This window comes from Hyperolius riggenbachi, chromosome 10 (assembly GCF_040937935.1).
Source record: "Hyperolius riggenbachi isolate aHypRig1 chromosome 10, aHypRig1.pri, whole genome shotgun sequence".
NCBI classification, from domain to species: domain Eukaryota; kingdom Metazoa; phylum Chordata; class Amphibia; order Anura; family Hyperoliidae; genus Hyperolius; species Hyperolius riggenbachi.
This window is the reverse complement of record NC_090655.1, coordinates 12,095,199-12,122,115: the sequence shown is the minus strand read 5'-3', so window position 1 is coordinate 12,122,115 and position 26,917 is coordinate 12,095,199. Positions and strand designations below refer to the sequence as shown.

The 26,917-nt window shown below is 44.6% G+C and overlaps 1 protein-coding gene across 3 annotated transcripts in view; it reads left to right on the top strand.

The window, feature by feature from the left end:
• Positions 1 to 26,917, top strand: part of ENTPD1 (ectonucleoside triphosphate diphosphohydrolase 1) — a 206,353-nt gene that overhangs the window by 156,883 nt on the left and 22,553 nt on the right. For all 3 annotated transcript variants that reach the window (XM_068255123.1, XM_068255122.1, XM_068255124.1), the window contains 4 exons: positions 6,457 to 6,574; positions 15,376 to 15,526; positions 18,240 to 18,399; positions 21,376 to 21,606. In XM_068255123.1, coding sequence (XP_068111224.1) covers positions 6,457 to 6,574; positions 15,376 to 15,526; positions 18,240 to 18,399; positions 21,376 to 21,606 — 660 coding nt within the window. The remainder of the gene's footprint in view (positions 1 to 6,456; positions 6,575 to 15,375; positions 15,527 to 18,239; positions 18,400 to 21,375; positions 21,607 to 26,917) is intronic.

Below are 26,917 nucleotides of genomic sequence, written 5' to 3'. Positions count from 1 at the left end.
TGTATCATAGTCTAGGGGCAATTTAGGGGGAATCCAATTAACTTATCTGTATGTTTTTGGGATGTGGGAGGAAACTGAAGTGCTTGGAGGAAACCCACACAGATACGGGGAGAACATACAAACTCCTTGCAGATGTTGACCTGGCTGGGATTCAAACGGGGAATCCAGCGCTGCAAGAGCGCTAACCAGTACGCCACCCTACTGCCAGTTGCCTGGCTATCCTGCTGATCCTCTGCCTCTAATACTTGTAACCATAGCTCCTGAACAAGCATGCAGCAGATCAGGTGTTTCTGACATTGTTGTCCGCTCTGACAAGATTAGCTGCATTTTTTGGGTCAGGTGGTATTCAGACACTACTGCAGCCAAACAGACCAGCAGGGTTGCCAGGCAACTGGTATTGTTTAAAATGAAATAAATATTCCTCTAGTTACAGTTGTCCTTTAAAGAGGAACTCCAGTGAAAATAATGTAATAAAAAAAGTGCTTCATCTTTACTATAATTGTGTATAAATGATTTAGTCAGTGTAAAATCTTTTAAATCCCTGATTTACATTCTGACATTTATCACATGGTGACATTTTTACTGTTGGCAGGTGATGTAGTTGCTGCATGCTGTTTTGGCAGTTGGAGACAGCTGTATTTCCCACAATGCAACAGGGTTCACAGACAGGAAACTGCCAGGAGTACCACGGCACTCAGAGCTTCTTGTGGGAGGGGTTTCACCACAATATCAGTCATACAGCGCCCCCTGATAGTCAGTTTGTGAAAAGAAATCGATTTCTCATGTAAAAGGGGGTATCAGCTACTGATTGGGATAAAGTTCAATTCTTGGTCTGAGCTTCTCTTTAAGCTTTGAAGATTTTTTTTTTTAATGGCTGCTCTTAGTAAACAGACTGCAGGCCTAGCGGACCGTCCGGATTGCAGTTGTCCTTTAACCACTTACGTCTATCTGGATGGATATATCCGTCCAGATAGCCTGTACTGCTGTCGTTGTGCCGGGCGCACGCTCCCGCCACCTAACGTTAGCCCCGAGATCAATGAATGGAAGCATAGTTACCATTCTTTGATCTAAGTCCCCGGCAGGAAAACCGACAGCTACTTATCAGAGGCCATCATCTTTCTGAGCCTCCTAATGCTTCCTGGAAGCGAGAGCATTCGCTTTCTGGATAAAAACAATTGGACTGTGGCCAAATAATAAAACTACATCCACATACATTTTTTATGAAATAAACACATATTATTACAATTAAAATGAATTGTTTATTTCCTGCAACAAAAATTACCCAAATAAAATGTTTAATAAAAAAATAAATAAAAAACAATAAAAAAATACATAACTAGTTACCTAAGGGTCTGAACTTTTTTAATATGCATGTCAAAGGAGTATATTACTATAACTTTTTTAAATTATAAGCTTGTAAATAGTGATGGACGCAAATTGAAAAAATGCACCTTTATTTCCAAATAAAATATCGCGCCATACATTGTGATAGGGACATAATTTAAATGGTGTAATAAACGGGACAAATAGGCAAATAAAATACATGGGTTTTAATTACGGTAGCATGTATTAATTTCAAACTATAATGGCCAAAATGGGAGAAATAATGAATTTTTTCCATTGCTTTCTTAATCTTCCAGTTAAAATGGATTTGGAATAAAATCATTCTTAGGAAAAGGTACCACCCAAAGAAAGCCTAAATGGTGGCGGAAAAAACAAGATATAGATCAATTCAGTGTGATAAGTAGTGATAAAGTTATTGGCGAATGAATGGGAGGTGAAAGTTGCTCGGATGCATAAGGTGATACAACACAGTAGGCTGAAGTGGTTAATAGCGAGGTAAGCTGCAGAGCGCACTCCAGGCCAGCTTGCTGCTTGAGAATGGTAACATCTAATTAATGTGGCAGACCCTCCTCGGTAATCTCCCTCCTCTCCTTCCGTCTCCATTCATTGTCATTGTGCGGATCTCACAGAGCAGCTCATTAGTGTCAGCTTCAGACTGTAACGTAGCATTTACTGAGTCTGGGAGAGATTCCAGGACTAAACATGCTGACAAACGCACAGGATTATCTACACCATTACCCCATTACACATCATCCTCTGCACCGTACAGTGTACCGGCCTATATATACAATATAATACAATAACATTTCTATAGCGCTTTTCTCCCATAGGACTCAAAGCGCTTAGGCTCTCTCAGATTCAGTAATTAGTAGGATGAAGTATTCACACAACAAAAGTTATATTTCTGCAAATGCCAGACTGAACAGGTGGGTTTTCAGTCTGGATTTAAACACGTCCAGGGATGGGGCTGTCCTGATCTGTTGAGGTAAGGAGTTCCAAAACGTAGGGGCAGCATGACAGAAGGCTCTGGGACCAAAAGTTTCTAAGTGGACTCTGGGTATGACTAGATTATTAGAACCTGTGGATCTGAGAATGCGGGGATTGCTTCGCAGCTGTAACATATCTTTCATGTATCCAGGGCCCAGATTATTCAGGGATTTAAATGTCAGTAGGCCGATCTTGAATAGGACCCTCCATTCTATAGGTAGCCAGTGAAGGGAATGCAGGACTGGCGTTATGTGGCAGTGACGGGGTTGGTTGGTTAGCAGTCTGGCAGCAGTATTCTGTATCAGCTGTAGGCGGTACAAGGCCTTTTTTGGAAGGCCAGTGTAGAGAGCATTGCAGTAGTCCAGTCGGGATGTGATGAAGGCGTGGACTAAGGTTGGCAGATCTTCTGGGGGTATGAGGTGCTTGATTTTTGCAATGTTCTTCAGGTGAAAATAGGATGATTTCACAACAGCAGAGATTTGAGTTCTGAAGTTTAAATCCCCATCAATTAGAACTCCCAGGCTACGCACATGATCAGAGCTGCGTAGATCCGTGCCTCCTATTCCCAGTGGTGAAGACTGCAAGTTAAGTTGTTTTGTTATCATGCTCTGCCCTCCAATCAGAAGGACTTCAGTTTTGTCTGCATTTAGTTTCAGCCAGTTGTCATTCATCCATTGCTGTAGTTCACATAAGCAGGCGTTTATAGTTAGAGTTGGGTCTGTCACACCAGGCTTGAAGGAAAGATATAGTTGGGTGTCGTCTGCGTAGCAGTGGTATGTGAGGCCATGTTTTTGGATTAGTTTTCCCAACGGTAGCATGTAAATCGTGAAAAGCAGGGGAGAGAGGATTGAGCCCTGGGGCACCCCATACTTAAGTGTTACAGGGGTGGACAGGAAGGGCCCCATAGACACTTTGTGGGTTCTGCCACTCAAGAAGGATTGGAACCACTGAAGTACTATGCCATCAATGCCGCAGTATTCCTGTAGCCTGTTTATCAAGATGTCATGGTCAACTGTGTCAAAGGCTGCAGAAAGGTCTAGCAGTATGAGGATCGAGCACTCTCCTCTGTCTCTTGCCATGAGCAGGTGGTTGCATATTTGGATGAGGGCAGTTTCAGTGCTGTGGTGTTTCCTGAAGCCAGACTGGAATGGGTCATAACTGTTATTTTGTAGGATTCTGGCTTCTAGATGGAGGTATGCAGCTTTTTCAATTAGCTTTCCCAGAAAGGGGAGGTTAGAGACAGGTCTGTAGCTGGTCATTGCATCTGGGTCCAGGGAGGGTTTTTTGAGGAGAGGCCTGATGATTGCTTCCTTCAGTAAAGCAGGAAATATCCCTGATTGTAAGGAACAGTTAACAATTTTGAGGAATACCGGTACGAACAGGTCGGGGCAGTTCAACATGAACTGTGTTGGGCCAGGATCCAGGTCACAGGTAGTTAGGCGGACGTGAAGGAGGATGCTTGATGTGACTTCTTCATCAATTTCTTTGAAGTTTGACCAAGGTGTTACGTTGTCTCTGCTAATGGTCTTTGGCGCTATATTATGCTCAGATGCTGTAAGTTGGATGGCGGACCTTATAGCGGAGACTTTGTCTGTGAAGAAATGGGCAAATTGGTCACAGAGGTCCTTTGAAGACTCGATATTAAGTTTTTGACATGCTGGGTTGCAGAGTTTTTCCACTGTGCGGAACAGTTGGGCTGGTTTGTTAACTGCATTTGCAATCTCTTGTGATAGAAAGGATGATTTTTTTCCCGTGATTACCTTTTGGTAGCTCTTCAAGTGGAAGATTAAGGCATGTTTGTCTTCTGGGGACTGAGATTTGCGCCACAGCCTCTCAAGTTTTCGGCCTTGTCTTTTCAGCTCTTTTATAGCGTTATCAAACCACTGTGCATGATGGTGTGGAGTAAGATATTTGGTGCGCAGAGGAGCAATGGTCTCAAAGGTGGAGGACACACATTTGTTGTATTTAAACACCAGAGTATCAGGGTCCAAGCTGGAGTCAGTCAATTCATCAAAGCTAAGGTTATCTCGGATATGTTGAGGTGTTAGCCCTTTTAAGCGGCGATATTTTATTTGATTCTTGACCTGGTGTTTGACGGCTGGTATTGAGAGGGAGAAGTGGATAGTGTGATGGTCTGACCAGGCAACAGGATTAATTTCCACATTGGCTATTGACAGCCCAGTATGGAATATAAGGTCCAGAGTGTGACCTTTCCTGTGAGTAGCAGAGCTGATTGATTGGAGGAAGCCCAGTTCATGTAAGGCACGAGGTAGCTCTTTTCCAAATTGTGAGGAGGAGTCTGCCTGTGTGTGGGCATATCTGTGCAACCAGTACAATGTGGAGTGAGCTACAGTGTGTCCATGTCATGGGATGTTTTTAGAGATACCCCCCATTGTCATCATACCTATCAAGCCCACCTATCATAGCAGGAATTATTATTCTGTATTTCCATAGCATTGACCTCTTCTCAGCACTGTACAGAGTACATAGTCATGTCACTGACTGTCCTCAGAGGAGCTCACAATCTAATCCTACCATAGTCATAGTCTAATGTCCTACCATATTATTATGTATTTATATAGCACTGACATCTTCTGCAGCACATTATAGAGTACATAGTCATGTCACTGACTGTCCTCAGAGTAGCTCACAATCTAATCCTACCATAGTCATAGTCTAATGTCCTACCATATTATTATGTATTTATATAGCACCGACATCTCCTGCAGCACATTATAGAGTACATAGTCATGTCACTGATTGTCCTCAGAGGAGCTCACACTCTAATCCCTGCCATAGTCATAGTCTAATGTCCTACCATATTATTATTATGTATTTATATAGCACTGACATCTTCTGCAGCACTTCACAGAGTACATAGTCATGTCACTGACTCTTCAGAGGAGCTCACAATCTATTCCTATCATAGTCAGTGTAATGCCCTACCATATTATTATTATGTATTTATATAGCACTGACATCTTCTGCATCACATTACAGAGTACATAGTCATGTCACTGACTGTCCTCAGAGGGGCTCACACTCTAATCCTACCATAGTCATAGTCTAATGTCCTACCATATTATTATGTATTTATATATTACTGACATCTCCTGCAGCACTGTACAGAGCACATAGTCATGTCACTGACTGTCCTCAGAGGAGCTCACACTCTAATCCTGCCATAGTCATAGCCTAATGTCCTACCATATTATTATTATTATGTATTTATATAGCACTGACACCTTCTGCAGCACATTACAGAGTACATAGTCATGTCACTGACTGTCCTCGGAGGAGCTCACAGTCTAATCCTGCCATAGTCATAGTCTAATGTCCTACCATATTATTATTATGTATTTATATAGCACTGACATCTTCTGCAGCAATTACAGAGTACATAGTAATGTCACTGACTGTCCTCAGAGGGGCTCACAGTCTAATCCTACCATAGTCATAGTCCAATGTCCTACCATATTATTATTATGTATTTATATAGCACTGACATCTCCTGCAGCACATTACAGAGTACATAGTCATGTCACTGACTGTCCTCGGAGGAGCTCACAGTCTAATCCTGCCATAGTCATAGTCTAATGTCCTACCATATTATTATTATGTATTTATATAGCACTGACCTCTCCTGCCGCACATTACAGAGTACATAGTCATGTCACTGACGTCCCCAGAGGAGCTCACACTCTAATCCCACCATAGTCATAGTGTAATGTCCTACCATATTATTATTATGTATTTATATAGCACTGACATCTCCTGCAGCACATTACAGAGTACATAGTCATGTCACTGACTGTCCTCAGAGGAGCTCACAATCTAATCCTACCATAGTCATAGTCTGGACACCAGGGAACTGTAAAAGAGAGAGGGACCACTAGACACTAAGTAACTGTATAGGGGAGGGAGGAGGCCACTGGACACCAGGGAACTTTTATAAGGGAGGAAGGAGGGCCCTAGATATTGAAGATGGCCCACAACTTTGTCCCAGTGCTCATTTTCGGCCCACTTTGTATTTGTGTCTGACACCCCTGATGAAGCGTTGTGCGTTGTGTTGTCTGTGTGCGTGTGTCTGCTCTGTCAGTAACGTGTTGTCTGTCTCCTCCGCAGTATGGCATCGTGCTGGACGCGGGCTCCTCGCACACCAGTCTGTACATCTACCAGTGGCCGGCAGAGAAGGAGAATGACACAGGCGTCGTGCACCAGGTAGCGGAATGTAAAGTGGAAGGTGAGTCTTGGCATTCGTAGGTCTCTGCGGAATCTTTGCACACAAGTGAGAAATGAGTGGTGAGGCTGACATTTCTATCATTCCTCAGAGTCACTGTGGGGAGACGTCTTCTCAGCACCAGGGTTTATTATTTTACTTTTGGGAGAGTCCTCTGCTAATTTCCTTCTACATGTAGTGGAATGACGCTTGAGAAAATTCAGAACTGGTTGGCCCCGGCGACATTGCAGGGCCGACGCTAGACGGACACATCGCTTGGTACTTTTTCTATTGCAAAGTGCTTAATAGTTATTTTAAAAGAAGTTGAAGAATTATCTCCTAGGAAAAAAAGTTAATTGCATATGGGCCTCTTTGTTTTGTGCAATAACATCACATGATCTCCCAGAGTGCTCTGGGGCAGAAGGTTGGGTGACCTCATAACCTAGGCTAAACCTCTTTAAGAGGGTGGGGCTACAGTCCAATATACAGCAAGATATAGATATGCAAAGCAGGTTACATACCTCCCAACTTTTTGAGTTGAGAAAAAGGGACACTTAAGCCACGCCCCTGATACACCCCTGATTACGCCCCATCACACCCCTAGTCACGCATACCATAAAGATTTCATAAGAAAAATATGTTGTTTTATAATTCAAACCACACTGGGCCTCTCTATCCTGGTTCATTTTCCTTCATAATAACATTTTAATATTAGTAATGTATCAATTTAAAGGATGGGAATAAAGCTTTAGAGTCAAACACATTTTTAGTATAGAAATATATATATTTATATAGAAAGAGGGACAAAGTCCTGAAAGAGGGACAAATGAAGGGGAAAGAGGGACAGAGGGACTGTCCCTCCAAAAGAGGGACAGTTGGGAGCTTTGAGGTTATTTCGCCCCGTGGCTCTGAGCGCCGTAGCTAGGTGCCGTGTCATAGCTATGCTGCGCGCCCCGTGTAGCGGTAATTTGGAGCTCCAGCGGCTGCCAGACCCCGAGTTGTTGTTGGAATCGTATTTAACGTCACCTCAGAGTTTAGCAGCAGAAGGGACAGCCGTCATTTGTCTCTTCTTGCGCCGGACTGAACGGCGCCAAAATAATATATACTCACTAGTAGACCTAAGTCCATTACAATAAGGGGCTCTAGGCCTCCCTCACAAAACCCCCTCCCGCCTCTGTCACTGCTGCTGCCGCATGTCAGCACGCATGGCCCGCGCACGCACACGCTCATCCCCCTGGCCCCGTCCTCCTTCTGCTCTAACTGCCACGATACGCAAAAGCACGGACACAGGGACACACAGGAGGACGACGCAGGGACACAGGGGTTTTATTGTATAGGATAGATATGGTAAGTATTTCTGATACCAGAATAATTCAAAAGTTGGGTGTTTTACCTAATAAAATCCCAGTAATCTGTATCCATGAGCTGCATCCGTGTCAGGCGGCAAGTGTACAGGTGCTTTGCCCGTGATTGCGTTCAGCTCCGTAATCGCGATTTGCGGGCAAAATCTTGCGGTTCAGTGCGATTTGCGCTTGTGATTCCCGTTCAATAGAGTGAGAATCACATTGCAATCGCCCCCAAAACGTAGTAACAGCGCTTTGCTGATCACCGGCGATCAGCAAAGCACTGAAGAATTGCCCCAGTGTGTACCAGCCCTCAGCCTTCTCATGCGCGGGGACGGACTTGGGCACGCTTGCGCACGCAGGTGTACGTGGGCTTTTGTGTTCAACCCTGGGCATACTTGGGGGGGGGGGGGGGGGGGGATAGGGTGCGCATCGGCATTTGCGACTGCTGCTACTAGCACCCATTTTTGAAATGGGCCTACATGTCTTATCCTGAATAATTTGCTGCATTCATACTACAGTTCCTCTAAAGGTGGCGATTAACGGTCCAATTTCCAACAAAAAATCGTTAGAGCGATCAGAAATTCTGATTGTAATTGATTGTGCCCATCAATGGAGATTATTTATGACTATTTCAAACGATTATAAAAGTCGTCCGATTGGATTTTCGTTGAACCAAAATTTGGAATTTTCTGTTGGTTGTGGTAAATAGGAAGCAAAGATTGGTTTGTTAATGGTTTGTTGATGGTGTAGTCAACAGTTTCACTTTCAAACAAAATGATCTGATCGCTCAAACGATTTTTCACTAGAAAGTGGATCGTTAGCGGCCACCTTAAAGGAATACTGTAGGGGGGTCGGGGAAAAGTTGTACTTACCCGGGGCTTCTATTGGTCCCCCGCAGACATCCTGTGTTGGCGCAGCCACTCACCGATGCTCCGGCCCCGCCTCCGGGTCACTTCTGGAATTTCTGACTTTAAAGTCTGAAAATCACTGTGCCTGCGCTGCCGTGTCCTCGCTCCCGCTGATGTCACCAGGAGCGTACTGCGCAGGGGTCCGTATGGTCTGTGCCTGCAGAGTACGCTCCTGGTGACATCAGCGGGAGCGAGGACACGGCAACGCAGGCGCAGTAGTTTTCAGACTTTAAAGCCTGAAGTGACCCGGAGGCGGGGCCGGAGCATCGGTGAGCGGCTGCGCGGGACCATTAGAAGCCCCAGGTAAGTTCAACTCATTTTCCCCCGACCCCCCTACGGTATTCCTTTAAAGCACAACTGTAGCGAGAGGTATATAGAGGCTGCCATAGTTATTCCCCATTAAGCAATACCAGTTGCCTGGCAGTCCTGTTGATCTGTTTGGCTGCAGTAGTGTCTGAATAACACCAGAAACAAGCATGCAGCTAATCTTGTCAGTTCCGACATTAATGTTGGAAACACCTGATCTGCTGCATGCTTGTTCAGGGGCTATGGCTAAAAGTATTAGAGACAGAGGAGCAGCAGGACAGCCAGGCAACTAGTATTGCACAAAAGGAGAAAAAAACATGGCAGCCTCACTACAGTTGTCCTTTAAGTACACTAAAGGTGGCCATACATTTATCGATGATGGGCAGATTCAACCAAGAGACTAATCTCTCTCTGATCCAATCTGAGAGAGATCTGTTGGCTTCCCATACACAGCAGGACGATTCCAGATCGATTTCAGCATGAAATCTCTCAGGAATCGTCCAAGTCCGCCGCATCTGCTGCCTCGCTGCTGCCCCCTAGTGTATAAATGTACCCCCCCGTGTATTCATTTATATATAACCTGTCCTGTCGCCACCTGCACACTGCCCGTCCGTCTTCCAGTTCCCGCTCCTCCATTTACGCTTTGCACATCCGCTATACAGCGGCGGCGTGTGGAAGCTGGATGGGCACTGCGCGGTGGGCGACATAGGTCAGGTTATGTATAAATGAATACACGGGGGGGGGGTACATTTATACACTAGGGGGGCAGTGCCGGGGGATTCGTCGCTCATCTTCATATCGCTCGCCCATTATCGCCACGCACACGATCGACCAGGACGGCCCGACATCTTGCAGCATGTCTGATCGACAAGCTTGGCTCACTGATCGGGCATGCTCTTGGGGTCACCGACCTTATTCCGATTGGATAATTATTGAATCGTCTGGTCTATCGGCCGCTAGGTCAAGAGACGTATGGGCTCCTTAAAGAGGAACTCCAGTGAAAACAATGTAATAAAAAAGTGCTTCATTTTTACAATAATTATGTATAAATGATTTAGTCAGTGTTTGCCCATTGTAATATCTTTTAAATCCCTGATTTACATTCTGACATTTATCACATGGTGACATTTTTACTGTTGGCAGGTAATGTAGCTGCTGCATGCTTTTTTGGCAGTTGTAAACAGCTATTTCCCACAATGCAACAGGGATCACAGACAGGAAACTGCTAGGAGTACCATGGTCCTCAGAGTTTCTTGTGGGAGGGGTTTCACCACAATATCAGCCATACAGCGCCCCCTGATGATCAGTTTGTGAAAAGGAATAGATTTCGCATGTAAAAGGGGGTATCAGCTACTGATTGGGATAAAGTTCAATTCTTGGTTGGAGTTTCTTTAACAGTTCTTTACTTTCTGATTACAGAACGGGATTTATTTCCTGTTTTTGCGTATTTTCCTGGCATTCAGTGATTGGATGCGGTCAGTTTGCGTCCACCTCTGTTTCTACATCTTGATCCTCCACTCATCCATTCTTCTGACTAATGTAAACTGCAGAAGGAGGAGGGGGGGTCTCGGGGGAGGAGGGGCTGCTATAATTAGACATCCGCCCGTGATTAATGCCGCTGAAATTACTATGAAAAGTCCTTTTCTTCTAATTTTGTCCCGAGCTGTGAATACCAGTTGGGTAAGACATAAGCCTTGGCCACCCTCCATCCATCCATGCTATATTTGGAACTGGGGGGAGGGGGGGATACAGCAGATTTGTGAACGGATTGTTTTATTTCTGTCTTCGCGTCAGAAGCTGTGCGTCTGCCAACGCTGAAGCCGGCAGATCGCCAGGGACGTGAGATAGTCCGATATGGCTGGTCCCGGGGTCTGCGTTCTGCGCCACTCGTGGCAGAATCTGATCCATCGCTGCTTCATCCATACAATGATTTGCAGATGGAAAACTTGATTTTGAAGATGTTCATCAAGATGCAAATTTAAAGGACCATACATGTGTACACTTTTCGCACAAGAATTACATGTCTCCCAGGATAAAATGAACTATAAATAACTTTTTTCTTATGTCGCCGTCGCTTACTATAAGCATTAAAAAATGTACAGATCTGACAGTTTGACTAGTCCATCTCCTCTTTCTTTAGTGTGGGTGTAGACGGGTGTTTTTGCAGCGGTGAAAAGACAATTGCCGTTTAAGCACTGTCCATTTAAGATGAATGGACAGCCTGCGAGCAGAATCGCTTACCGGGGCTTGCGCAAACGCTGTGATTGATTGCGTCATTTTCTGACATTTCGTTTTTCCCTGGACGCTACATAATCAGGCATACAGCAGCATTTCTGTGACTACCTGCGGGCGTCAAAACGCAACGCAAAATCAACAGGCAGCACAGCCAGAGGTTTCTGCATGCTTGCTGAAAAGCATTTGAATCGAGACACCGGGCGGCTGAACCAGCCCTCATTCTTTAGATAAAGCAGTCCATGGAAAGAATGTGGTGGCTGGATAGTGTACTGGTTAATGGCTCTGCAGGAGACCAGGGTTCAAATCTCGGCTCTGCCTGTTCAGTAAGCCAGCACCTATTCAGTAGGAGACCTTTGGCAAGTCTCCCCAACACTGCTACTGCCAATAGAGCGCGCCCTAGTGGCTGCTGCTCTGGCGCTTTGAGTCCGCCAGGAGAAAAGCGCAATATAAATGTTATTTGTCTTTTGTCTTTGTGTATACAAACAGCCAGACTCTCTACTTATTCATTTGCACACTATTTTGGCAGTTGGACTAAGCAACTACCATTCAGTACATGCAATTGAAATAACGAAAAAAAAAAATCCTTAGAATCCCTCATGAGGAGATGGACTAGTCCAAAACCTGTCAGATTTGTTATATTTTTACTGTTTACTGTGATCTACAGGAACATAGGAAAAAAAAGTAGTTTTTAGTTCATTTTACTCTAGTAGGTGTGTAGTTATAAGTATGCAAACACATGTTACACTTTTTGCGATATTGGTTACTAATGCAAGTTTTATGCAGCTACGAACTGGGCCAATCCTAGGAATTGCTTGGTGATTTTAAATCGCCCACTTTAGAGCTGCATACAATTTGTATGATATCTGGATACAAGTCATCATTTATTGGCATCTCGCTGACCGTCTGTCTTGGGTCCAGGTCTCTCGCGCCGTTCGTACGCACGCTCGTTGCGTTCCTGAGTAGAGATGGTTGGTGTGATGCTAATACTTCCAGCTTAAATGTAAATTTCATGGAAAATGTCTTCAGCTTGGAATGGTACCAGTCCAATGCACTTCCTGTTGCTTGTGCAAGCGGCTTACAGTTGTAGAAATATACATGCAAGCTGAAATTATTGGCACCTTCTTGACAATCTCTATTTATTGAAGATCAGCCTTCTAGCCAAAATGGTCCAAAATCCACTCACCACATTCAGGGTCAGGACTGTGAATCACAATTAGCAACACTTATAGTGGTTTGGACAGAGCCAGTTCTAGATAAAATGGGGCGCTGGTCAAAAGTTAACAATGCCCCCCCCATATAGCTTTATCAGGTGTCCTTTCCTCCCTCCAACTTCAAAAAATGGTTCTTCCAACTTCTAAAAACCAACAAAAATGGTTTTGCAATGGTACGACCCAACAGCTGTGAAGCCAGTTGGATGGTTTTGCAATGGTACGACCCAGCAGCTGTAAAGCCAGTTGGATGGTTTAGCAATGGTATGACCCAACAGCTGTGAAGCCAGTTGGATGGTTTAGCAATGGCACGACCCAACAGCTGTGAAGCCAGTTGGATGGTTTTGCAATGGTATGACCCAACAGCTGTGAAGCCAGTTGGATGGTTTTGCAATGGTATGACCCAACAGCTGTGAAGCCAGTTGGATGGTTTAGTAATGGTGCAACCCAACATTTCCTGGCTGAGATCATCCCCTTCCTCCAGGCTGGTTCCCACCGTTTCAGGAGGCCACCATGTCACCGTGGGAAGGTGGTGATATCACTCTCGAGATGTCGGGTCTCACCATTGTTCCTCGTCGCCCTCCCGGACTGCTTTCCCCGCTGCTGTTATCTTTGGCACCATCTGTGTTTTTTCTCCCAGATACTTTTATTAATCATCTACTCTACTGTGCCTCGCTGTGCAAACTGCCGTTTTCAGAGGAACTTTACCTAAACCTAGTAGTAGGAAAAATAAATGAATCAAGACATTGCAAAGTGAGAAGTAAAAAAAAAAAAAAAAAATAGTTTACGAAATAATCGATACTCACCATGTAATTTGTTCATATTGTTTGATTCTTTATGAGCCTCTTGGGTCATCAATTTTACTGCTGGCAGGAATGGGAAAAAAAAACAAATGGCACCAACTGCCTACTTATCTATAAACACACCCACTAACATTGGGATAGGCTAAAAGTTTGTGTGTGTGTGTGTGTTAAGGGAGGCTCAATGAGATGCAAAAATTTCAGAGTTGATGCAAATATATGCAGTTTGAAAATGGACCAATCAAGTCCCACCCGGATTTATATTAACCTCCCTGGCGTTATGATTATTTCCAGATTTGGACCTCTTTCACACCAAGACGTTGCGTTTTAGGGGACGTTATAGTCGCATAACGTGCCCCTAACGCAACGCATGGTGGTGTTGAAGTTGGACGTCAGAGCGAGCCGCTGCTCTTGGTGCGCTGGTTTCTATCTATACTGATAGAACAGCTGCTCCAGGATAGTGATGGGAAGTCCGGATCTTTTCAAGGATTCGGATGATTCGAATCGGATCATTGAAAAGACCTGGATCTTTGAACCGAATCATTTGAATCATTTTACTAGGGAAGCAGACTGGGGGTGAAATGATTAGCAGGACAGGACTTTCCCTGCACTGTACATTCTGTATGTTCCTGTTTCTTCCAGACAGACATCCACTGTGAACCGAATCTTTCATTATGATGATCCAGATGATTCGACTCACAAGAAAGATCCGGATCAAATTAACGATTCGTTCATGATCCGGACAACACTACGTGTCCCACCAGGAGTCACCACAGTGCAGTGAATATTAATTAGCCATGTGACTAGTCACTGAGCATGTGCAAGCAGTCTAACGCAGCTAAAGCCCAGTATAACGCACAGCATGCTGCACTTTCCCAGAACGCAACGTGTGCACTGTGAACAGCACATTGATTTTTCATTACTGTGAGTTGGGCTGCGTTACAGGCTGCTGTAATGTGGGACTTTAACTGCCCACTGTAGAAGCAGCATTAAGGTCTAAAAGCCATAACATTTTCACAAGCTTTTAGAGCCTAAAAACAAGAAGAAAAACATACCTCAGAGAGGTCTGCAGCAGCCCCTGGATATAACTCGCTCAGGCACGGGATTACCACCCTGTTCGGCGGCTTTCTGTCCCGAGCCTCACTCGGGATTACTGCTAAGGAGGTTAATTGGTCCACTTTCAAGCTGCATATATTTTCATAAAAATTAACATAAATCCGCATGAACTCTGAAATATTTGCATCTCATTGATCATCCCTAATGTTTGCGTATATATACTGTGTCCCCTGTGTGGCCAGGTGTCCCTCGTATTGCCAGCAGCCTTTACTCACCTCCCAGGCTCCAGCGATGGGCAGCTCTAGCCCCTCCGCTCTGGCCGGCATCCCCGCTCGCACTGCTGTTAAGTGCCGGGTTGCGGCTTGATGATGTCATCAAGCCGGGACCAGACACTTACGTCAGAGCGAGCGGGGATGCCGGCCAGAGTGGAGGGGAGCGACAATCGCCAGGGGAACGTCAGGAAGGTGAGTGGATCCTCTTCTTCCCCTCAGACAGCCACTGCTCTGTTAGTTATCACTACAATCCGCCGGCGATCGTAGTGATCACGTGATCAGGAGCCAATCGCGATGGCTCCTGATCACTGAGGGGAGATGTCAGCTGTGATATGACAGCTTAATCTCCCCTCTCGGGTGCGCACGATCGCGTCGGGAGCGAAAATGGCAGACGGTGTAAATCCTACGCCGCATCAGGCTAGAACTGCCACAAGTGCGGCGTAGGATTTACTACACGAGGTGCCCAAAAGGATAAACACTGGCATGGTTCAAGGGCTGGAGTCGGACACCCGTGCCATAGTGTGAATTGTGCCTTTCACCCTGTGTGTGTGTGTGTGTCTCTCTCTCTCTCTCCCTCTCTCTTAATAGATACATTGTAATTTGTACAAAATCTTCTGGCTACCCTGGAACACTTTGGGGTTCTGAAGCCAGGCCTGAATGTTGAGATCTAACATGTTTCCTCTTCCTGTGACAGGCAATGGCATATCCAGCTACCACGAGAATCCAATAAGGGCTGGCCTCTCTCTCCAGACTTGTATGGATAAGGCTCTAGAACACATTCCCGCCAACAAGCACAAAGAGACGCCCGTGTACCTGGGAGCCACGGCTGGGATGCGGCTACTCAGGTATGTCTACCTTCCAAGCCAGACATTATCCATCTGCAAATAAACTCATTTACTGCTGGCTAGTGCCCAGTGCCAACCCACAGGGGTACAGGTCCCTCAACTGTGAGTATTATAGAGGCTTCTGTTCAGGACTTCTCTGCTACAAAAATGTCAGCTTGTTTCCTATGGTTCCAGTTTATCAGCATAGACCAGTGCTGTCCAACTGGTGGCCTGAGGACCACTCTTGCTTGTCCGGCCTGTTTTTATATCAGTCTCCTCCCCCTTCCTCCCCCGGCAGGCGGACCTCTTGTTCACGCTTGGCTACACCCCCGAAGCCATGATGTTGATGCTCTGCACAATTCCTGGTGCTTGCCACGCCCCTGCCCATGAGGTCGGATAGCATTGGCATAGACCATTCTATGCAGATGTTTTTAGGCAGATGTGAAAAAAATGCTTTAAAGTAATACTAAAGCATCCTGAAAAAAAAGTTATATACTCACCTATGCAGAGGGAATGCTTTGGGTCCCATAAGCTTTCCTGATCCTCCTTCCATCTCCTGAGCAGAGAGATGCTACTACACCTGCGCAGTAGCGCAGACGGAAATATTGTGGTCAGCTTCTTCTCAGGGCTGGCAGCGTTGGATCGGACTGTCAGGGGGAGATGGGGAATCCTTATTAGGATCCAGAGGATTTTTCACCTACAGGCTTACTTTATGAAAAACAAAAGAGAGTGGAAGGCACTGTAAATGCAAAAGGGGTACTTTAACTAAAAAGTTTGCCCGTCTAATCACAATATGTGGCTCCAAGCAGATATACATTATCATTTCTTATTTTAATGTTTAATGATTAAAATAATTGCTTGAAATAAATCCCTTTTTTTTTACATATTTTTTTATTTCGATCATTCAACAGTCAATATACATTTCTTTTTACTGATGATTCTAGCTCAATAGGTGCATTTTGTGTCCATCTTAAAGGGAACCCGAGGTGAGACATCTATGGAGGGCGGACATACTGTATTTATTTCCTTTTAAACAATGCAAATTCCTTAGTTGCCTTGATGACCCTCTTCTAATACTTTAAAGCTGGCCACTAACTGTCCAATTTCTAGCGAAAAATCGTTCGAGCGATCAGAAATTCTGATCGGATGAAAAATCGTTCACTACACCATCAACTAACCAATCATTGCTTCCTATCTGTCACGATCACCAAGAAAATCCAAATTTTCGTTCGACGAAAATTCATTTGGGCGATATTTTTTTTTCACTCGTTCATAATCGATTGTGTCCACCAATGGAGATTATTTACAACCAATCCGATCAGAATTTCTGATCGTTAGAACGTTTTTTCGCTAGAAATTGGACCGTTACCGTTAATGGCCAGCTTTAGCCATATCCCGATAGATCAGATGTTTCTGGCAACATTCGCTGCATGCTTGTTTCAGGTGTGTGATTCAGACACTACTGACCAGAAAGATCAGCAGCACTGTCAGGCAACTGGTATTGTTCAAAATGAAATACTGTATTTTTTGGAGTACAAGACTCACTTTTTCTCCCCCAAAAATGGGGGGGGAGTCACGGCTCATCCGCGCGGATCGATTCCCGCTCGTCCCCGCCGGTGCTTTTTATCACCCGCTCGATTCACCGCTATTGTCCGCCTGCGGGGATTGAGCGCGGAATCGATCCCCGCGGTGATCGGACACGTCGGATATTATCAATCGAGCCATTAGCGGCTCGATTGATAAGGGGGCATCGAGCCGTGTATGCCCAGCATTACAGTCTAAATGCAGGGAGTTCCTGACTTGTGAACGCCTGTCAGTATGAACCTCCAACCCTCCGCAATGTCAGGGACTCCCTGTACTGTGCCCATGCAGAGGAGGACACAGGAGGTACAAGGGGGCACAAAGGGGCATAGAGGAGGGTACAAGGGGGACACAGAGGAGCATAGAGGACACATGGGGGACAGAGGAGGGCACATGAGGGACACAGGAGGTACAAGGGGGCACAAAGGGGCATAGAGGAGGGTACAAGGGGGACACAGGGGCATAGAGGACACATGGGGGACAGAGGAGGGCACATGAGGGACACAGGAGGTACAAGGGGGCACAAAGGGGCATAGAGGAGGGTACAAGGGGGACACAGAGGAGCATAGAGGACACATGGGGGACAGAGGAGGACACATGAGGGACACAGGAGGTACAAGGGGGGCACAAAGGGGCATAGAGGAGGGTACAAGGGGGACACAGGGGCATAGAGGACACATGGGGGACAGAGGAGGGCACATGAGGGACACAGGAGGTACAAGGGGGCATACTCCACAAGATGCCCCTTCACCAGGTTTAGTATATATTTATGGTTTTTGTCCTCTATACCTAGGTGCGTCTTATGGTCAAGAGCATCTTATAGTGCAAAAAATATGGCAGCCTCCAATGGTCTCTCACCTCGGGTTCCTTTTTAAAGGTTTTCACCCTTTTGCGTCTTGTAAGGTGCTATATGTTGTTATTCACCATACAGTTGTTACTATTCATATATTGTCTCCCATTTCTGTATTATGTACCAGTGTGTGTATTTTTCTGTACCCATGTTTGCTTGTTTTACTCTGAATTGCGCCGTGGAAGACAATGCCGCCATATGAATGAATAACAAGAATCCTTTTTTCTTTGCATTGCCACGATGGCTGACTGTTTAGATTACGTTGTGTGACTAATTAGCTTGTTCTGCTTGTTGTTGTTTTAGGCTTAGTAACTCCAGGGTGGCAGAAGAGGTCCTCGTCTCGGTAGAGAACACGCTGCGCTCGTTTCCGTTCGACTTTCAAGGTGCCAGGATAATTACAGGGCAAGAGGAGGGCGCGTATGGCTGGATCACCATCAACTATCTCCAGGAGAACTTCAGACAAGTTCGTACACGCTCGCCCGCCGCCAAAGCTCGTGTTTACGGCAGATGTGTCCTTCTGTGTCGCTAGCAAACCCCACATCTCACAGCAACCACCGTTGTTATGCTGCACAGTCTCCAATCTAGCTTGGTAGACTGTAATCAGTGTGACCGAAATAAAACTGACCCATATTTATCAAGGTGTCTGAGGGAAAGAGTGTCTCAAAGCAGGTTATAATTCTCCATTGCAGCATCATTCTGTACAGAGTAATCAGTAAATCTGTGCCTGTACTGATAGTAAACTAGCTGCTCTGTGTCTGCACTGATAGTAAACTAGCTGCTCTGTGTCTGTACTGATAGTAAACTAGTTGTTACATACCCATGTCTACTTTATCTCAAGTAACTTGTCAGTTCAGGTTTTCTGAGCAACTGTTAGCCATACAATGCCATTAAAAAAAACATACATAAGCCAGTAGATAATTACTTGCTGCCTGTTACTACGTAACAGATGAATTGTGCTGTCCACGTTTTCATTCAGATTTTACAACATTTGTAAAATCCAGAGAATTCTGTTCCTGGTAGGGTCCCGTAGGCTAAAGCATTCTAATGGTTCCGGCGGTAGTGCAGAGAGTATAGATGGGAACTCCAGCGCCTGGAACCATTAATAGGTGAAGTCTGTGTGCACTGTCTTTTTCCCTCCCCGCTCTACTCTGCAATAGTGCGGGGAGGAGAGGGGAAGCCGAGGGGGCATGCGGGGGAGACAGAGGCGGGAGCGCGAAGGAGAGGACATGGCACATTACAGGAGGGGGGCTGAGGACAGTGACAGGGAACAGCTTCTGGCCCCCCCTTCCTGCGCCCAAGCAGCTGGCAGTGGCCAGCGTTAAGTGGCCAATCACAGAGGTGTGGGAGGGGAAAACAAGAGTGACAGAGACTTAAGCTAATCGAGGCTGAATTAGCATGTGATGCAACGTCTCTTCTGCGTCTCTGTACCAGATGAGAGCAGGGGGCATGAGGAATAGAAATCGATTAGGAAAAAGATGAGATTGATTTTAAACTGCCTGGTTAGCATCAATTTTACATGTAGAACAGCTACTAATGGAGAATTGATTATAGATTTTGTGCCTAACAGTTACTCTTTAAAGCAAACCTGTGACTTTAAAAGGAGAGAGTCACATACCGTACTTACCTCGATAGAGGAAAGCTTCTGGATCCTCCACATCCTCCTCCCAACCACCGACGCAGCACTGGAACCCTCTGGAAGTTTGTTACCGCACTCCCGTCCGTAAATATTCGCGGTCACACTGCGCATGTTCAGGACCTTACTGCGTAAGTGTGAGGCAGTGTGCAGAGCATGGCCACGCCCATTCACGGACTGCAGTGGGGCACGCACACCTCTTGACAATGCCTTGTCGACCAGGTTTCGGGGCTGCCAGTGCTGGGTGGATGGAGGCTGTGGGGGTACGGGGAAGCTTCTGGATTTTTCAGAGGCTTTCTTCTACTGAAGTAAGTACCCATTTGGTGAACTTTTTTTCCCTACAGGTAAACTTTAGACTCATTGATTAGTTTTCCTGCTTTTTTTTTTACTTTCCCGGGCGTCCTCCATGCCCCATAAGCATGGATATGTCCCTCGCCGTTCTCCTCCGTTCCTCCTTTTCTGCCACAATCTTCCCCAGTAAGAGGCTAAGTGACGTCAGCGGAAGACCTTCTGCACATGCGCGGACCTTATGCACAAGCGCAGAAGGCCCCGGCTGACGTCACTCAGTCAGACTGAGCCTGACCGAGCCGCATAGCGGGGGTTGACCGGGAGGACGGCGGCGCTGAGGAGGACGGCGAGGGACATATCCATGCTTATGGGGCTGGAGGAAGCCCCGGGTAGGTAAAAAAATGCAGAGAGACTCATCTCTGAGTCTCTTTCAAAGTACTGGTGAAACTCGAAAAATTAGAAAGTCCCTTTATTTCAGTAATTCAACTGAAGGTGAAACTAATATAGGAAATAGACTCATTACATGCAAAGCGAGATATTTCAAGCCTTTGTTATAAATATGATGATTATGGCTTACAGCTTATGAGAACCCCCAAATCAAAATCTCAGACCATTAGACTATTGTGAAAAGGTTCAATACTGTAGGCTCAAAGTGTCAGACTCCAATCAGCTAATCCATCCAAAACACTGCAAAGGTTTCCTAATTTTCAAGTTTCACCTGTAGACTATAAAATGAGCAGTAAAAAAAACAAATCACAAGAAAACTATGATAACTTCGGGTACTCTTTTATTTAACCACTTGACGACCACAGTGCTACCCCCCCCTCCCCCCAAAGACCAGGCTTATTTTTGCAGTGCTGGGCTGTGCAGGCTGTTCAGCCTCCTGCACAGTCCAGCTATGGAGCCCAGCGATCGGACTCGCCTCCTTTTTTTGTCCCTAAGGGGACATGTTGCCGGAGGTGTCCGATCGCTGTGGCCGTTTTTTTTCCCCCCCAGCCTTTATGAGGCTCTCTCTCCCTCCCTCCCCTCCGTAATATTTATGGAACAGGATGGCAATCCGTCCTGTTCCGCCTCTCATAGGCATCAGCCTATGAGAGGACGGCGCTCCCCGGCCAATCAGAGGCCAGGGATCGCCGATCTCGTACAGCGCTGCAGGGGACCACAGAGCTGTACAGTTGTAAACAAAGGGGATTACTTTCCCCTTTCGTTTACGAACAGCCTGCTAGCCACGATCGGCGGCTAGCAGACTAATTCGGTGAAGTGGCAGGGAACGATTGCGCATGCATCCGGCCGTTTCCTGGGAAACTGCAGCCCCAGGACTTGACGCCAATTGGCGTTAGGCGGTCCTGGGGCTGCCGCCGTGGCCACGCCCATCAGCGTTAGGAGGTCCCCACATGGTTGATGAATCATAACATTTCTTTAAAAAAAAATGAATCTGACTAAAAATATTCTTTCTGTAATTTGAAGGATTTATGCCATACAGTAATGTTTTTATATTCATTTCCCTCTTTTCATTAGGATTCACCTCTGCTCAGATTCAAGCCGAATTCGCGAACGGAAACGTCTGGCGCGTTGGATCTGGGAGGAGCCTCCACGCAGATCACATTTGTGCCCGAAGAAACGATCGAATCGCTGGAGAACTCTTTGCACTTCCGGCTATACGGGAAGACCTACAACGTGTACACCCATAGCTTCCTGTGCTACGGAAAGGACCAGGCCCTCCGCCAGCAGCTGGCCCGCAGTATGACGGTATGCAACGCCTCTCTGCTTACTACACTGGGGCCCGTTTATTAAAAGGTCTCATTAGATGATTCTTTCTCTTCTGATAGTGGTTGGGTAGAAAGTGTAAGGGGGATGCAGTGCTTTACCAAGCCGCAATCCGTCCTACCCCAGCGCTAATGCTGCACGGTGAACGCTGCACAGGTGGTGCATTGCAGTGCGGTAAGCCGCCATACGATGCAACGCACTGCACCTCTGTGATACGGGCCTTACTCTTCACAAAAGCCTGCCTGTCAAAACAGCAGATGAGACTCTTGAGAAATAAAATTGTGCACATGATATTACATTTTCATTTTCGATATTTAATAATTTCCTGATCTAAAAAAATTATTAAATATAACAGTATTTAGTACTTAATAAATAAAATACTTAAAAACATTCTCTTTAAACTTTAATTCACAAGAACAAGGAAGCTGAAATTAATGACAATGTCAATTAAAGTGTACCTGTAGTGAAAAAAAACAAACCCAACCCATTATGATATAATGAATTGTATGTGTAGTACGGATAATTAATAGAACATTAGTCTCCTATATATATATATCCTTGCATCATTCTGTCATATTTTCTGTTTACAAACTACACTCTGCATTTTAAGCTATGAAGCAGAGCAGAGCTAATGACCCTTTGAACTCCCCTGCAGTAAAACTTTATCTGAAGCTGTCTCTCACTGTTTCTTTGATTAAAAAGAAAGGAAAATTGGAGAGCTCAGAGAAGCTCTTTTGCATAGATAGCAGCTGAAGTTTCTTAACTGTTCCTGTACTGGAAACAATATGAGACTTATGTCTCTGCTGCTAATGTTCCATTTCTTAGCTGTACTACACATACAGTTCATTATATCATATGTTTGTTTATTTTCACTTCAGATTCCCTTTAATACCTCACTAAGTAAAAAATAAAAATGGGTTGATTTTCATCCACTTAACATGGACGTGAGTATTTTCCAGTCCCTGCTAATGTCACTTTTATATTTCCAGAGATAAACAAGACCTATAAGGCCTCTTGCACACTGCAAGCGATTCCGATTCAGATTTCCGCTTTTTAATCAGTGTTTACATCCGATTCAGATTCCGATTTGCAGTTTGCTCCCTGCACACTGCAAATCAGAATCTGAATCGGATGTAAAAACCGATTAAAAAGCGGAATCTGAATCTGAATCGCTTGCAGTGTGCAAGAGGCCTAAGGAAGGTCTTTTCTTTGGGGGGGGGGGGGGGGGGAGCAGTGCAAAGTTAAAGCAATGTTTCCATGATGCCCTCTGCCATTTTGTCTTTATTACATATTTTTGTTTTTCTGGGGGTTAATACCTTAAACATGCTTTCAAATGACTTATTTTCGCAAAGGCATGATCCATTGCTAATGAAACCATGTAAGATTACATATAGAAATGTAGAACAAAAGTATTTAGTAACAATATCAAGAGTTTCCAATAAAATAAAACTGGTATGATTGTGGCTGGAATTTTAACAATGGGAGATTAAAATGTATATAAATGCATACAATAAAAATATGACTGAAATACAACTATATAATAATAGTAATAAAAGTAAATATTTGATGGAATCTTTGAGCAAGTTACAACAAGTCCCCCTGCTGAGCTCAAAGTATCTAGTTGTAGACTTGTGTTGGAATTTAACTTCAACCATTATTGTTTTGAACAAAATAATTAAAATGTATTATAATTTTCATTGTTGATACATTAGTCATTGCTTTACGGAGTCCATGGATGAATTCACATCATTCACGTTTCCTTGGAGGAGTTCACAATATAATGACCCCTGTGTAAGGCCAATTTTGGGGGAAAGCCAATTAATATGAGAATATATTTCTGCGGCAGGACACCAGCAGCCGAAATCCAATTATAAAATGAATCAATGCGCACGTGCAATATATTCCTGCACACTTGTATATCACGACCCATCAAGTTCCAGGTATATCCCAGAAGAGGTATGGCATCAAATAACGATAGGTTGGCTTCAGTCTGTGAGCGTCATCACCACACCCTCAAGATGGAGCAGTCACACTTAAAGGGGCACTATGGCCAAAAATTGTAAAATATGTGCAAACATAGACAAGTACATTTTTTCCAGAGTAAAATGAGCCATAAATTACATTTCTCCTATGTTGCTGTCACTTACAGTAGGTAGTAGAAATCTGAGAGAAGCAACAGGTTTTGGACTAGTCCATCTCTTCATGGGGGATTCCCAGCAAGGCTTTTATCCTTTTATAAAGATATTCCCTAAAAAGGATTTAAACAATGATGCTGGCCAGCCTCCCTGCTCGCTACACAGTTTTTTGGCAGTTGGACAGGACAACTGCCATTCACTAAGTGCATTTGAAAATAAATAAATCCCTGAGAATCCTCCCCCATGAAGAGATGGACTAGTTCAAAACCTGTCGCTTCTGTCAGATTTCTACTACCTACTGTAAGTGACGGCAACATAGGAGAAAAATAATTTATGGCTCATGTTACTCTGGAAACCATACTTCTTATTTATTCATGTTTGCACGTCTTTTACATTTTACGCTATAGTGCCCCTTTAAGGCTGGTTTCACAGTGGGACGTTAAAGTCCCACGTTACAGCAGCCAGTAACGCAGCCTAACTCACAGCAATAATAAATCAATGGGCTGTTCACAGTGCCCACGTTGGGTTACATTGTAACGCTGCACGTTCTGGGAAAGTGCTGCATGCTGTACGTTATACTGGGCTAAGCCACGTTAGACTGCTTGCACATGCTCAGTAATGTTGGAGGAGGAGGTCTCCCCTCCTCCTCCGCGGCCAGCCACATGGCTAATTAACCACTAGTCACCACAGTGCAGTGAATATTAATTAATATTCACTGCACTGTGGTGACTAGTGGTGGGACTGTAGTGTTGTCCGGATCATGAATGAATCGTTCATTTGATCCAGATCTTTTTTGTGAGTCGAATCATCCGGATCATCACAATGAAAGATTCCGTTCACAGTGGATGTCTGTCTGGAAGAAACAGGAACATACAGAATGTACAGTGCAGGGAAAGTCCTGTCCTGCTAGTTATTTCACCCCCAGTCTGCTTCCCTAGTAAAATGATTCAAGTGATTTGGTTCAAAGATCCGGATCTTTTCAATGATCCGATTCGAATGATCCAAATCCTTAAAAAGATCCGGACTTACCATCACTAACCTGGAGCGGCTGCTTTGAGAGCCGCATTACGCGGCTCAATTTGATGTCCAACTGCAACACCACCATGCGTTGCGTTAGGGGCACGTTATGCGACCATAACGTCCCCTAAAACACAACGTCTTGGTGGGAAAGTAGCCTAAATATTGCCCCTCTGTGAGATTGTGTCCACAGTGCATCTGGGGCAATTTTGAGGCCTCCCCTGCCCGTAGTTCTTCCACTCCTTCTCAGTACACTGTACAGTCTTCGTAAGCAATTGACCTCAAATACAAATCAATAGGCTCCATAGTGCAAAAAAAAATAAAAAAAATCTTACCGTAGATACACACCTAAGAAGAGGGAGGGTTTTTGGTGACATCTGAAAGTCCCCAACCATTATAAGGGGACCCTCAGTGGCTGCCCCTTTCAAAAAAAAAAATAGTATATTTTTTTAAAGCTTGTGTTAATTCATGATTTTGAAACTAAAATAAAATATATTTGAGTGCTAACCTATTACGCAGTGCTGTACAATCAGTAGTGGAGACATTACAGCATTAAACAATGTTACACGGGGGTATTACGCCATTAAACAATAGTACACAGAATAGTGATTTTATTAAAAATATATCAAATATGGTCATACAGATTTCATGGTAGGCTCTACACTCCTCCAGCACCTCTGCCTGCTAATGTGTTGTAAGCAGAAGAGAGAGTCCCTGTAATATTGCAGTAAAACAAGTCTCTAAAATTACAAGGGCAAATTCCAGCGGCCTTAGAGACCGATAACCAAACTCTATTCTAGTTTCTCCATTGAGCACTCTGACTGCATCTCTGCAGTACAATGGGGCCATTCTTGTGGTTACAAAGGTGACCTGAAAAACCAGCAGGGGGAGCTCTTTGCTAATACCACATTTCTATTAGTGATATTTCATATTTTCCCAGCAAAAGAAGAAAAAATATGATGGCAATGTTTCTTATGGTGGCACTTATATCTGATGGGGGGTTGGGTGAGAAAGGTGTGCATTCTTTCCATGATGCACTGTGCCATTTTGTCTTAAAAGGAATACTTTAAGAAACTAATTTGTTACTATAGTTATTTGAACATCAAATATGTCTATATTTGCAGTATTTATCAAAAAATAGGTGCAGACACTGCCAAAACCAGAACATTGACAAAAACACAAAAGCTACCAAGTCAGTATGTGTCGTACACTACTAGAATAAGAGAAAGTACACTGCAATTAACGTAATGCAAAAATATATACAATTCTTTATTTTTTATTAAGAAAAGGATAATATGTGCTAGTATAAGCTTTTATCAGTGAGTGCCAGGCCAGACCTGGAGTCCACCTATATCACCCATCCCATCCTATATAATAATAATAATAATAATAATGGCAGTATTTGTATAGCGCCTTTCTCCTGTCGGACTCAAAGCGCTTGCGAGGCAGCCACTAGAGCGCACTCAGTAGGCAGTAGCAGTGTTAGGGAGTCTTGCCCAATGAACTCCTTACTGAAATAGGTGCTGGCTTACTGAACAGGCAGAGCCGAGATTTGAACCCAGGTCTCCTGTGTCAGAGGCAGAGCCCTTAACCATTACACTATCCAGCCATATACTGGAGGTTTTGTGGGGTACCAATATGGTCTAATATATAGGCAAGGGTTTTATATATGATGGGATGGGTGATATAGGTGGACTCCAGGTCTGGCCTGGCACTCACTGATAAAAGCCTATACTAGCACATCTTATCCTTTTCTAAATAAAAAATAAAGAATTTTATATATTTTTGCATTACGTTAATTGCAGTGTACTTTCTCTTATACTAGTAGTGTGCGACACATACTGACTTGGTAGCTTGTGTGTTTTTGTCAATTGTCTTAAAGGGAACCTGAGGTGAGGGTGATATGGAGGCTGCCATATTTATTTCCTTTTAAACAATACCAGTTGCCTGGCAGTCCTACTGATCCTGGGTTCCGAATACTTTGGGCCAAAGACCCTGAACAAGCATGCAGCAGATCAGGTACTCTGACTCAGCTGACTCAGGTTTTACTGGATTATCCATATGCTTGTTCCAGGGGTTTGACTCAGACACTGCGTATGCCAGAAGATCAGCAGGACTGCCAGGCAACTGGCATTGTTTAC